Raw genomic sequence first — 13,832 nt, forward strand, 5'->3', positions numbered from 1 at the left:
GCCAGCCCGCCCACCTCCAAGGCTACAGCTGACCACATTGCCTAAGTAACACGTGGTCCTTGATGTCTCCCATTGCCCAGCATTTTGGAGCTTACATAGCCTGGAGTGCAAGTCTCTTCTCATCATTTGATCTACTTACCCCAAGCTGAACATAATTCTCTTACCAGAGAAGATTCAAGACATGTTTTGTGGAGATGGACACAGTGACACACACGCAAGCCTTGGCTTGTGCACATCTGGCCCTGTCCTTGTTGTGTTGCACAAGGCCTTAACTGGAAGGCAAGTAAAGCCCTCCACACAATCTGAAGGCTCCACTGAAATTTGGTACTTTTCTCCTGAAAGTCAGGCACACCTCATGCGGGAGGGCGTTCTGCAAACAGGGAACCACCACTGAGAAGACCCTGTCATGGTAAACACTGAGCAGCCAGAAGTGGCATCTCCAACAGGACCCGAGTCACTCCTTTAGGCATTGGGATCCCAAGCCCTGTAGGGCTTTGCATGCTGGTACTCACACCTTGATTTGGACTTGGTAGCTCACTGACAGGCAGTGCAGAGCTTTCTGGACTCATGAACCCTTGGTTCTACCATTTACCAATCTAGCAGCTGCATTCTGTGTGAGCTGCAGCCTCCAGACTGTTCAAGGGTAGCCCCATGTGGAGTGCACTGTAGTAATCTATACGGGAGGTCAGTAGACATAGCTGCCAAGTATCCTGTATCCGCCGGGAAAACCCCTTTTTTCTTACCGTTTCCCGGCGGTCTCCCGTTTGGTGGAAAATCCCGGTATTTTCCCTTTAATTGGCTTCTGCCCGGCGGCCATTTTTCTGGTGCCGCTTTGCCCTTCTATGGGCACTAGAAAATGCCGGCGCCGGAAGTCGCTTCCGCGCATGACCGGAAGTTGTGTGACGCGACTTCCGGTGGCGCTTTGCCCTTCTATGGGCATCAGAAAATGGCGGTGCCGGCGCCGGAAGTCGCTTTTATGTGTTTCCGGTCATGCGCGGAAGCGACTTCCGGCGCCGCCATTTTCTGCTGCCCATAGAAGGGCAAAGCGCCACCGGAAGTTGCGTCACGCAACTTCCGGTCATGCGCGCGCTGCCGATCCCGGATCTTTATGACCCGGACTTGACAGCTATGGTCAGTAGAACATGGGCAACTGAGGCCAGGATATCCTGGTCCTGGAATGACTCTGACTGGAAAATCAGCCTTCCTGGCTTGGCACTCAAATGACGATTTGGAATCTAGGAATCTCTTTCTCCCAGGATAAGTGCAACCCCTCCCAGAACAGGCCATGCATCTTATTCCTGAATATGGAAACCACCCCCCACTGTTTTTTTCCTTATCAGGATTCAGCCTCAGTTCTCCAAGGACCCTTGTGTGACCCCACAGCCCCAAAGCTAGGGAGCCAAGCAACCATCTCCTACAGTGAGGGAGGAAAGTATTTGATCCCCTGCTAAATTTTCCCGTTTGCCCTCTGACGAAGAAATGACCAGTCCCATAATTGTAATGGTAGGCTTATTGCAGCTGTGAGAGAAAAGAAGAACAACAGGAAAACCCCCAGAAACCCAGAAGACAAAAGTCAGAGCTTGATGTGCGCCCTTAAAAGTGGCTTACATAAAAACAATAACAATTCACCAACAGCATCCAATAGCATTTGAAAAAAAACAAAACTGCACAAATAAAAATTAGGATCCTGGATATGCTGAGCCTGCATATTTTAAGGAAACATTTAAAGCTGATTGCCACCTCCACATCACAAATTACCTGAGGGAGGTCACTTCAGGGGGTAGCATGCTGTCCCTGAAGAGGCCCCCTTATGTGTTGTTTCCAAGGGACAATGGCCATGTTCTCAGTGAACCCATCTTCTGACCTGGTGCTCATAAGCAGCCGGAGGTGGATGCTTAGGATGGCTGTTCCACCCAGTAGGTAATTTTGGTCACATCTATCCTATACATTTAAAATGAATGGCTTCCCCCAAAGAATCCTGGGAACTGTAGTTTTTAAGGGTGCTGGGAGTTGGTAGCTCTGTGCAGGGCAAACTACAGTTCCCAGGATTCTTTGTGAGAAGCCATGTGCTTCAAATGTGGTATGGCTGTGATCTAATTCGACTGCCCACAGGCCTAGCCAAAATAAATGGTTTCAGTGGAGCAACAGGGCGTACTGTTAAGAAGTGGCGACATCATAATGCCATAGAAACATTCTAAACCTGCTGAGCTTCCTGTGAGCCTTTCAAAGCACTGGGACAAGTGACCTGTCCAGCCAAGGCTGTTCCTTACCAATTAATCCTTCCTCACCAAGGAGGAAGAAGAGGATGACCGAGGAGAGAGAGTGGATGAAAAGGATTCAAGACGAAAATGCGCACCTGAAAAATCAGATTAGGCTGCTCAGGGAAAACTATGAACTCCGTGCTATGTTGGGTCAACAGTGTGACAACGGCAGCCAAGTCCAGTTCTTAACGTCTCCAATTTCTCCTGCATATACTGATGCTGGTTTATTGGTAAAAGGAGGTAAGGAGCAAGCTCTACAGATTTACCCATGAAACATTTTAGGCATAAACAAGTGATAAGCATATTCCTGCCTATGTGTGCATTTGAATTTATATGTGCAGCTCAGCCAGACGTGGCCTCGTCAGCCCATCTGCGTAAAATGCTCCTTAGAGGAAGAGGCATTTGTAATAGGAACCTGCATAAGATCCCAAGGAGAGCTGACTCTCCTCAGCACCTTTTGAGCAGAACTGGATGAAACTGTAGGCTTAGCAAGTCCATTAATTTCATTTGTATGAAATTTCGTTTCATTTTACTTTTAATTTGTATACCACCTTTCTATGTTACTATACACAAGCTGAAGAAACAACAAAATAGACAGCAAAGAGCACACACAGAATAGCAATCTGATCCAATACAAAAAGTCATAATAAACAACTTATATAAAATAAAGCAATAGTAAATAATCCATTAGAAATAAAGCATATACATTCATCAGCGCCATTCGTAGCTTTAGTCACATAGGGAAAAGTCGGCAGGTCTCTGTCTTGGGGAGATGACAATGTCATGAAAGTGGAGCAAATTCCAGTCTTGGTATGCAACAGTTCCTGGCCAGATGATGACCACTGTCAGGTTGGCTCTATTTGTTTGTGTATTTATATATTCAATCACACCTCTACCTGTGTTTAAGGTGGCTAACAGCAAAGAGTTTTGCACATAAAATGCAATGATAACAATAAAACTAGGTACAGTAATAATTTTTTGGAAAATTTAAAGTTTCCAGGTTTGTGTCTTAACATGCTATTCACTCAGTATAAAATTGGGTTTTGTTTTTTAAAAACATGAGCTGGAGACAGATGTAGCTGAAATTTGAGGTCTATCTGAGGAAGGACTTAAACACGTGAGGGAAGAGTGGACTGGTTGCAAGTCAGAGGAATCTACACTTACCTTGAAGGAACTGCTGCAAGATAGGATGTTATGTCCGCTACGCCTCTGGGGTCTCCCCCCCCCCACCTGTCCTGGCATTCATCATTCTCCGCTGCTGCTGCTGCTGCTATAGCAAAAAAGGTGTAACTTAGTTCAAGAGATTTTTTGGGGGGAGAGATGGCCCCAGAAAAGACAGAATCAGTGCTGAGAATTGCTTCTGCTGAGTCAGTACTATTTAAAGGTAAGGGTAGGTGTGGTGTCTGTGTGTATTTGAGGGGATAGAGAGAGGACAGTCTAAGACCTTTTGCTGCATGTGGTGCTGTAGCAAATGCCCCCCTCCAGCCACCCCCTCCTCACCCTCAAGGTGCATCACAGCCAAGGTGGGTCAAGTTGCTTTGATGCCTGAGGGAGAAAAATCCCTGAATTGCCTCTTCTGGGGAAGTAAAAATTCAGTAATAATAAAGGCTGCTTTAATGAAATTCTTTCCCCCCAGATAAGATCCTCCTTGGTGCAGAGGAGCAAATCTATCTCCCTGTCTTGGCAGTAAGCCTGCATATTGGGCGGCAATTGTGATTTTCCTCTTCCATATTCTCTCAAGAGTAGTGGTTTTCCTGTTCTATAAAATAATACCTCATCCTCTGACACATAGGACAAATATTTGGGTACCTTCAAAGCTGCATTTTTAAATTGCATAACCTGTCTCTTTAAGGTGTATAGCACCTCTGGAACTTTAATCTCAAGTCACTTTTCTTCTATGGAACAGAGACTCTTGACACAGATGTCAGTCAACTACAAATACACAAACTGCATTCCTTGTTGTAGTTAACAAAACTGTATGTGTTGTTGTTGTAGCAGCTCAGTATATTGGAAGAGAAGATTTTGGTTACTGCTCACACGTCATCTCCAAGGAGCCCACTGTTCTGCCCAACCCCAGTGCCCAGTCACCACTGAAGCAGCTCCAAAATGAACACCCCCCTTTTCAGCCTAGAAGTGGAGAAAAGAAACCCGGACATTTGTCAAGCATGTCGTGCTCCACCATTGGAGGAAAACAGCTGGAGGAACCCACAGAACTGATGGGACTCAAGAAAGCTTGGCTGATGGACGGCCCTTTCCCTGGAGGCGATAAGGCTCAGACGCCCCTAGCACTAAGCATGGGTGAGAAATGGTCACTGGGTGTCCACTCTGGGGAAGGGAAGAGGGTGTGGCAGTTTATTTTTGGGATAGTTTAAACAGGTTCCAATTTCAGCCCATGAGATCAGACATAGCATTTATTGGCAGCAGTTACTGCATGTGATAAAGTCCTATCTCTGGGCCTATTTAAATGACAGCCAGCTTCACGTGAGATGCTTTCCTCCCCGCTGCCACCACACACTGGTGTTAGCCCTCCGCCTCCCCGCGTGTGACTTGTAGGTCATGTCACTGGTTCACTAGCTGCAGAAGCGGACATTTCTGAATGTCACAGCTATTGGCATGGTTTGTAAAAAGGTAAAGGTAAAGGACCCCTGACAGTTAAGTCCAGCCGCGAATGACTGTCGTTGTGACGCTCATCTCGCTTTACTGGCCAAGGGAGCTGGCTTTTGTCCGCAGACAGTTTTTCCGGGTCATGTGGCCAGCATGACTAAGCCGCTTCTGGCGAAACGGAAACGCCGTTTACCTTCCCGCTGGAAGGTATCTACTTTATCTACTTGCACTTTGATGTGCTTTCAAACTGCTAGGTTGGCAGGAGCTGGGACTGAGCAACGGGAGCTCACCCTGTTGCGGAGATTCGAACTGCCAGCCTTCCGATCGGCAAGCCCTAGGCTCAGTGGTTTAGACCACAGCGCAACCTGCTCCCTCATGGTGTACAAAACTACATAAATTGTGTTGCCTTCCTGGTTAGGTTGTTAACAGAAATCCATTGGCAGTTGGTCTGCAGAAGAACGGAGGGGAAGGGGCCACATGGGCTTGTGGCGCATGATGCAGCTCATAGTGCTGTCAGTCGGTGAAGGCAAGGGAGACAAAGCGGGAGGGAAGCCACATTGTACTGGGGCTGGAAGGGGCCATCAAAGTGTGTTGGGCAGGGAAGAGTGTGGGAGACTCTCGTACATCAGCATTTTGTCTTGATTTTTCTTTGAATTTTGAATAAACCTTTTGCTAAATGTGCTTTGTTGTAGCTCACTATAAGGCTGCAAGACTACTCAGTTCAAAAGACACGGCGAGTCATTCACCATCATGGACAGAAGAATTAGCTTCCTCAAACCCTACACGCTTGGCGAGCCAGGAGGAAGCTCAGAACACATTTTCAGATGACCTCAAAATACGCAAAGGAAGTTCTTCCTTGGGGATTTCTGAAAGGCAGTCCTATCCCCTTTTGGGCAGTGCCCAGAACTCAAGCACAGACAAAGCACAGCTTGAATCTCAAGAGATGCCCAGGAAGAAGAGAGTCTGGTTTTCTGATGCACCAGACACAGACAAGTTAAGGAAGTCCCATACGTTCTACTTGAATGGTAATACTGAGACATGGCACGGGGCTGGTGTAAAAGACTGGTGTACCCCCTGGTCTACCCCTTTCCCCTTCCTACTTCCTTATGCTCTCCTTTCTGAGGTACTGAAATGCTGCTCTGTGTGCTCCTGGTGGGTGGGTACCAGGTTCAGGGCCTTCTCAGTAGTCCAGCGATGAAGAACCTCCAGATGTTGTTGGATTGCAACTCCCTGAGCGTGGGCTCTGCTGGCTGGGGTCAACTGTCGTGGAAGTCCACCCCCATGTGGAGCACTCCAGGCTCTCCATCTCAGTAGAGTGACCCTGTTCATTGAACATGCACCCTGACTGGTTTGCAGAAGTATTAGACAACTGCAGAAGTATTAGCCTGTTTAATTAGCATTAATTCTGATTTGCTTGTGGGTACGATAGATGACAGGGACCCAGGTGGCGCTGTGGGTTAAACCACAGAGTCTAGGGCTTGCTGATCAGAAGGTCGGCGGTTTGAATCCCTGCAACAGGGTGAGCTCCCGTTGCTCGGTCCCAGCTCCTGCCCACCTAGCAGTTCAAAAGCACATCAAAGTGCAAGTAGGCAAGAAGGCAAACGGCGTTTCCGTGCGCTGCTCTGGTTCGCCAGAAGCACCTTTGTCATGCTGGCCACATGACCTGGAAGCTGTCTGCGGACAAACACCGGCTCCCTCGGCCTATAGAGCGAGATGAGCGCCGCAACCCCAGAGTCGGACACGACTGGACCTGATGGTCAGGGGCCCCTTTACCTTTACCTTTAGGATAGATGACATGTCAAAGTACTACCATACACTTTTAACTAGTTGCTTTTCCCTTGTTGAAAAAAGGACAATTTTGTTTGCCAGGGTGGGGGTGGGGAGTTGCTGTGCAAGGCCTCCCAATCAACTATAATTGTGCGACTTGAATTTGCCAGTATATGACTGGTTCCCAAAGGAAAATAGTGCCAGGCTGAAAGCACCCCCAAAATCATAAGCTCCCAAGGCTGCTTTTTATGAAAGCAAAGCAAAGCCAAATGAAAAGGCAGCTTCCTGTTATCCTGGAGGAATCATTATGCACATAGAAGCACCCCCACCCCACCCCCTGGACTGGCACCAGGGAGGGTGGTCAACCTGCCTGGAAACCTCCACAGGGCGGGGGCACCCCTGCTTGCTCCCACAAGCCCCTTCACACGTTCAGTGCCCGACAGGTACCAATGCTTCAGTAGGACTTTTGTTAACATAAAATGCTGCTTTTAAGTAAAAAACGATACCACACTATGAAATAACCCTTCTAAAAAGCTGTCCCAAGAATAGTGTAATTTTAAAAGATTTTATAGAGGTGTTGCAACATGGGTTGAATTTTCAATAGGTTCATTTTCCCACCTCCATCTTGGTTTCCTGGGGTTTCAGTCAGCCTTGTATGTCCAATGAGTGTACTTAGGGCTGCATTGGGACCCCTCCCCCCATTTTATTATACATAGACTTTTGTACTGTATGTAATTGATATACTTCTGCAAACCTTGTGGTCCTCCTTACCCTCTTGTGTGTTTTGGCTACAAAATAATCCACACCCAGGGCTCATCCAGACTTCCAGACTGCACTTTCTAAAAACAGGTCTGTACTTTCCAGTTCTGAGCTGGAGTTTTTTTTTAAACCTGCCACTTTCCCTGGGAAAACTTGCTGTTTGCTGCTGAATCAGAGCAAAGGACAATGGTGTTTCTCACAGAATAATAATAATAATAATAATAATAATAATAATACATTATTTATACCCCTCCCATCTGGCTGGGTTTCCCCAGCCGCTTTGGGCGGCTCTCAACAAAATAATATAATACAATAGTACTTCAGATATTAAAAGCTTCCCTAAACAAGGCTGCCTTCAGAAGTCTGGTAGTTGTTTTTTCCTTTGACCTCTGATGGGAGTTCCACAGGGTAAGCACCACTACCGAGAAGGCCCTCTGCCTGGTTCCCTGTAACTTCGCTTCTCGCAGTGAGGGAACCGCCAGAAGGCCCTCGGAGCTGGACCTCAGTGTCTGGGCTGAATGATGGGGGTGGAGATGCTCCTTCAGGTATACTGGGCCAAGGCCATTTAGGGCTTTAAAGGTCAGCATCAACACTTTGAATTGTGCCCGGAAACGTACTGGGAGCTGATGTAGGTCTTTTAAGACTGGTGTTATGTGGTCTCAGCAGCTACTCTCAGTCACCAGTCTAGCTGCCGCATATTAATTGCAGTTTCTGAGTCACCTTCAAAGGTAGACCCATGGAGAGCCATTGCAGTAGTCCAAGTGGGAGATAAGTAGAGCATGCACCATTCTAGCGAGACAGTCTGCAGGCAGGTAGGGTCTCAGCCTGCGTACCAGATGGAGCTGATAGACAGCTGCCCTGGACACAGAATTGACCTGCACCTCCATGGAATGGAGACCTGTGCCTCCAAAATGACTCCCAGGCTGTGCACCTGGTCCTTCAGGGGCACAGTTACCCCATTCAGGACCAGGGAGTCCTCTATACCTGCCCGTCTCCTGTCCCCCACAAACAGTACTTCTGTCTTGTCAGGATTCAACCTCAATCTGTTAGCTGCCACCCATCCTCCAATCGCCTTTGTTCCGATTCAGCAGCAAACAGCGGGTTTCCCCAGGGATAGTGGCAGGTCCAAAAACAAAACAAAACAAAAAATCCTGCTCAGACCTTGATGTGGAAAGCATGAACCCTTTTCTAGAAAGCCTGGTGCAAAAAGAAGTCTGGATGAGCCCTCAGATACCAAGTTCACCAACAGAATATAGATGGATGAAAGTGTGATTGGCATCTCAACCACCAAGGAGATGTATACATTTCAGACATGCCTCTTTTTAATATAAGCTCTGGCCTCTTATAGCCAAGACCAAGTATATCTATGAAGTAGCCTCTTTCTTTCACTTCCTTGTAGATATAGAGATTACTCAGAACAGCAAGAGGAACGGGCGCATTGTGGGAGAGATTGCCTTCCAGTTAGACAGGCGCATTCTTGCGCATGTGTTTCCTGGCATCACAAGGCTCTATGGGTTCACAGTATCCAATATTCCTGAGAAAATCAAACAGGTGAGTCCCAGCACTTTGAGGTAAATTTGTCTTTTTGTCAAAACATTAGTCACTTAGGTCTGACCAGAGCAGAATACACTTATTCAACATCTTTATCAATGACTTGGATGATGGGCTTGAGGGCATCCTGATCAAGTTTGCAGATGACACCAAATTGGGAGGGGTGGCTAATACCCCAGAGGACAGGATCACATTTCAAAATGACCTTAACAGATTAGACAACTGGGCCAAAGCAAACAAGATGAATTTTAACAAGGAGAAATGTAAAGTACTACACTTGGGCAAAAAAAATGAAAGGCACAAATACAGGATGGGTGACACCTGGCTTGAGACCAGTACATGTGAAAAGGATCTAGGATTCTTGGTAGACCACAAACTTGACATGAGTCAACAGTGTGATGCAGCAGCTAAAAAAGCCAATGCAATTCTGGGCTGCATCAATAGGAGTATAGCATCTAGATCAAGGGAAGTAATAGTACCACTGTATTCTGCTCTGGTCAGACCTCACCTGGAGTACTGTGTCCAGTTCTGGGCACCACAGTTCAAGAAGGATACTGACAAGCTGGAACGTGTCCAGAAGAGGGCAACCAAAATGGTCAAAGGCCTGGAAACGATGCCTTATGAAGAACGGCTTAGGGAGCTGGGTATGTTTAGCCTGGAGAGGAGAAGGTTAAGGGGTGATATGATAGCCATGTTCAAATATATTAAAGGATGTCACATAGAGGAGGGAGAAAGGTTGTTTTTTGCTGCTCCAGAGAAGTGGACACGGAACAATGGATTCAAACTACAAGAAAGAAGATTCCACCTAAACATTAGGAAGAACTTCCTGACAGTAAGGGCTGTTCGACAGTGGAACTTGCTGCCAAGGAGTGTGGTCAGGGCCGACTCTAGGTATAGTCCCGGTGGCACGGGGTGCCAGGGCGCCGGACCAGCAGGTGGGGCGCTGTGTGGCAAAGCCGCGCTGCGAGAGCAGGGCGCCGGAGCGATCTCCGCGCTTCAGTGCCAGGGTGCCCGACCTGCTCGAGACTGCCCTGAGTGTGGTGGAGTCTCCTTCTTTGGACAGCCATCTGTCAGGAATGCTTTGATGGTGTTTCCTGCTTGGCAGGAGGTTGGACTGGATGACCCATGTAGTCTCTTCCAACTCTATGATTCCAGGAGAGCACCAGCCCCCTATTAGCCAGGAGGCTACCATAGAGGCACTGGCAAGAGGCTGCCCAGGCAATGGCCTCCAAGGATTGTGCCACAATGGTTGCTTGTCCACACTTCCACTTGTCCTGCTGCTTTCCCCCAAGGAAAACCTGCTCTTTACCACTGAATGGGGGCAAACGTCAGTTGGGTTTTCTGTACATTGATGCTTGCAAAGAGCTGGCTTTCCTGGGGAAAGTGGAGGGGCAAACAGAAAGGGTGGACGAGCCTTTAGTAACGGAGGCATTGCTCTGACACCGTGATAGCGGGATTCCAGATGGCTTAATTCTGCAGATGGGTCACTGATGTATTGCAAATGGGCCATAGTTGGGGTTTTTTAACTTTATCAGATTTTTTTTTCTGGGAACAGCAAATCCTAATTTAAGGGGGGTGGAATACAGGCAAGTATTTTGACGTCAATGGCATTATGTGAATCCTGCAAAAAAACTTGCACACAGAGATTCCATAATAAACACCAGTCTGGAAGCAGCCATAATATCATTAAACCATGGCTTATTTAATTTTTCCATAGCAAAATTCTGCCTAACAATGATCACTTCCTTATATTGTTTATCTTTGATTTGCTCTGTCTCCTAAAAGCTGGCAGTAATTAAGTCTATGTTGCCCTGCATCTCTCTGTATCTTTTAAAAAGCTATTTAAGAGTCTCAGAGGGAATTCTAGTCTGTTTCTACTTAACCATAAATATACTGAAATCATTCATAGGCAATTGATATTCCCACAGTGACTTTTTACTTACTTGGTGTGTTTATCTTGTTTTTGCAGCAGTTATTGCTTGGGATGTGTCTGCTATGGTTGCTAGATTTCAGTAGAATTATTGCTCCTAACTCAAACTGTGATGCATTATCTGAAACTTGGATAGCACAACGTTGGCTGAGGTGGAAACAACACCAGTGCAATATTTTAAATAAATTGTTTCTCTTTGAGCTGCTGCTTTGGTGGACACTTTCAGTTTAAATTTCCTCAGCTAATTTACTACAGTATTCCCATAAAAATTCTGAATATCTTGTGTGGGTTGGGGTATCGTTCAGTGGGCAGAGCTCACGTCTTGTCAGATTCTGGAGACAATTTCTCACAGAGAGAACTCTGTTTCCCAAAATACACACTTGCTGTTAATATGTCCACAAATCCATGCCCTCTTTAGTCTTCTTTGGTGGGACCCAAGATAATGATATAATCCATTCATGTGTTTGCACTGGTAAAATGCTTGTGTATCATGGCCACAATCCAGCATCAAATTACCATAAGCACCCGTAGGTTCCTTGATTTTAGCAACTGAACTTCTGAAGCACAGACCTTTTTGCTTCCTGCTTTGTTAATAAATTCCATTTCTGCATCCATTACTTTACTCTTTCCCCCCTTCCTCCTCCCTTCCAATATTCAGACCTTGCCCAAATTGCATTGAGCTTCATAGTTAGCTGTATAGCAGGCAGAAACTTGTTACAAACGTCTAAAATTTCTTCCCTCACAAAACAATGCAATAAAACTTCTGATTTAACTTGACCGTGTTTCTCCTCTGCTCCTATTGATGCTAAATTAAAATTAGGATCTTTAGCCCTGCCATAAAGTGCTAGCAATGTATGTATGTATGTGTATATGTGTGTGTATATCTAATGAAAATACCTAGGTCTCCATGAAATCCCTAGATGGCTCTGTGGATGAGAAGAAGTACCGAGCCATGAGCCAGCGCTACCTGGACCTGACTGTTCGCCTGGAGAAGATGGGCTACCACGTGGACGTCCACCCGGTGTTCAGTGAATTCCTCATCAACACGTACGGCATCCTGAAGCAAAGGCCAGACCTCAGTTCCAACCCCTTGCACAACAGCCCCGCAGACCTCAGGAAGATGGTGATTGACATTGTCCCATCCAAGTTCCTTGGAGATACATTGCTGCTCCTGAACTGTTTGTGTGAACTTTCTAAAGAAGACAACAAGGCCCTCTTTGCCTGGTAGTAGTGCAGCTGCTACAGCTCTTGCCCTCAAATCTCTAAGGAAAGAACACACAAACAAACATAGCATATATGTAATAAAAGGATATCTGCTGAAAGTGGGCATGGAGTCGTGTGGATGCTTTTTGTATCAGGCTCCTGCTGACTGAGTTGCTGCTTGTGGAAGGAATTGTTCATTTGCTTTCGGTTAACTGTTGCTCTCTGGGTTTTTTTTATTGACACTGTACTTTATATCTGAGTTGTTGTTCATAGCTGCTATGAGAGCCACATTTGGGCTAGGTGGCGCGTAATAAAGTTTAGTAAAAATAAACTATAAGAAAATAAATGTAGTTGTTAGCACTCAGTTCACAAATGCCAAATTTAAGTGCTGCACCATTTGTTAAATAAGGAAAGACATGCCTGCCAGCTCTATTTCCCCCTGTGACAGCCTGAATGAGCTTCTGAAAGGCATCTGTTCTCTGCAGCTCACATCAGGATTTCGCTTATGACTATTTATCTCCTATATCTGACTAAAGAGCCTTCCCTTGTCTGAATTCTAGCTCCATGTGGTCATTCCAAGGGGATCAGGAGCAAAAATTGCACATGTTGTTCTAAAGGGCATCTCCCCCATTTTCAGTTACATGCTGTCTGGGTATGTGGACATCTGCCACGATCCTAATGAATGATTCTAGTAAAAAATGGCGAAGATCTGTCATAGTTCTTGTTAAGCCGGAAAAATCACAAAGAAGCATTAAGGTTGCTGCTTGAAGAAAGTCTGGCCTAAAATTTGGAGGTGATCCATAGGTCCCTGGAGCAAGTTGCAAGTATTTGCCTCCGGGTACAGAGTTAGTCCTGCTCTGGCCTCCTTTGGTCTGCAGATCCATCTGCCATGGATGCTTTAGCTGAGATTCCTGCATTGCAGCGTCTAGATTACACTTGAGGTCCCTTCCAACTCGACAGTTCTATGATTCTATGATAATTGCAGTTTCAGCTGTTTATAGTTACAATGAAGAGTTCTTTGGCTTTGTATGCTCCTTGCAATTCTGCTTGTTCCTTTAAGCCACTTCCTGCCAAAACATTCTGTGGTGATGGCATTCCCGAGGTAAGCAAAAAAAGTCTACTTTCCTACATAAATTCTAGAACTCACTGTGAGAAAGGGTATATTCTCTAACAGTCTTCCAATCGCTTCTGGATGGAACAGCAAAACCACAAACAATTATAATGAAAAATATTTCGGATGATATAAACTTAGTCAGACAACTTCATCTCAGCGAATGTCGTTTCTTATGAACATATATATCCCACAATATCCCACAATCACACACCAGCTTTTCCATCTCTGCTTGCTCCATGGGCAACAAAATGTGAAACAACTTTATTTTGATCCATAGATCATAAGATGTTTAGCAACACTTGTTGTTTCAATAGCTGTGTAGTTGTGTAGACCTATTTGTCTCCAAACTAGATTTATAGATTTTACACGTAATATTAAATGTGTGATCATATTTGCACATGTGGTTTGTTAAAAACCAAGAGCTGCCATTTTACAGCACCTGCAACTGAACCCCAATCTGGACCAGGATGGTTGGGGTGTTAAACTTTTTATTCCCCTCCCCCACCTGAATACAGATTCACCTTTTTTGGAGGGGGGCCACACAAAAAAATCCCAGTGTTAAAATAAACTTGTTGCCCAATTGTGATTATCTAGATGACCTCCCTCTGGAAGACCTCTTAGCTTGTAAAAGAAAAACAACAGC

At 45.9% G+C, this 13,832-nt stretch overlaps 1 protein-coding gene across 1 annotated transcript; it reads left to right on the top strand.

Moving 5' to 3' along the window:
• Positions 1–2,162: 2,162 nt before the first annotated feature.
• Positions 2,163–12,369, top strand: SPATC1L (spermatogenesis and centriole associated 1 like). The gene is made up of 5 exons (XM_035139610.3): positions 2,163–2,501; positions 4,260–4,559; positions 5,558–5,890; positions 8,791–8,942; positions 11,774–12,369. The coding sequence occupies exons 1-5, from the start codon at positions 2,306–2,308 to the stop codon at positions 12,098–12,100; spliced, it is 1,308 nt and encodes a 435-aa protein (XP_034995501.1). The 5' UTR covers positions 2,163–2,305; the 3' UTR covers positions 12,101–12,369.
• Positions 12,370–13,832: the final 1,463 nt, after the last annotated feature.

The sequence above is a fragment of the Zootoca vivipara genome, chromosome 1, assembly GCF_965207765.1.
Source record: "Zootoca vivipara chromosome 1, rZooViv2.hap1.1, whole genome shotgun sequence".
Classification (NCBI taxonomy): Eukaryota; Metazoa; Chordata; class Lepidosauria; order Squamata; family Lacertidae; genus Zootoca; species Zootoca vivipara.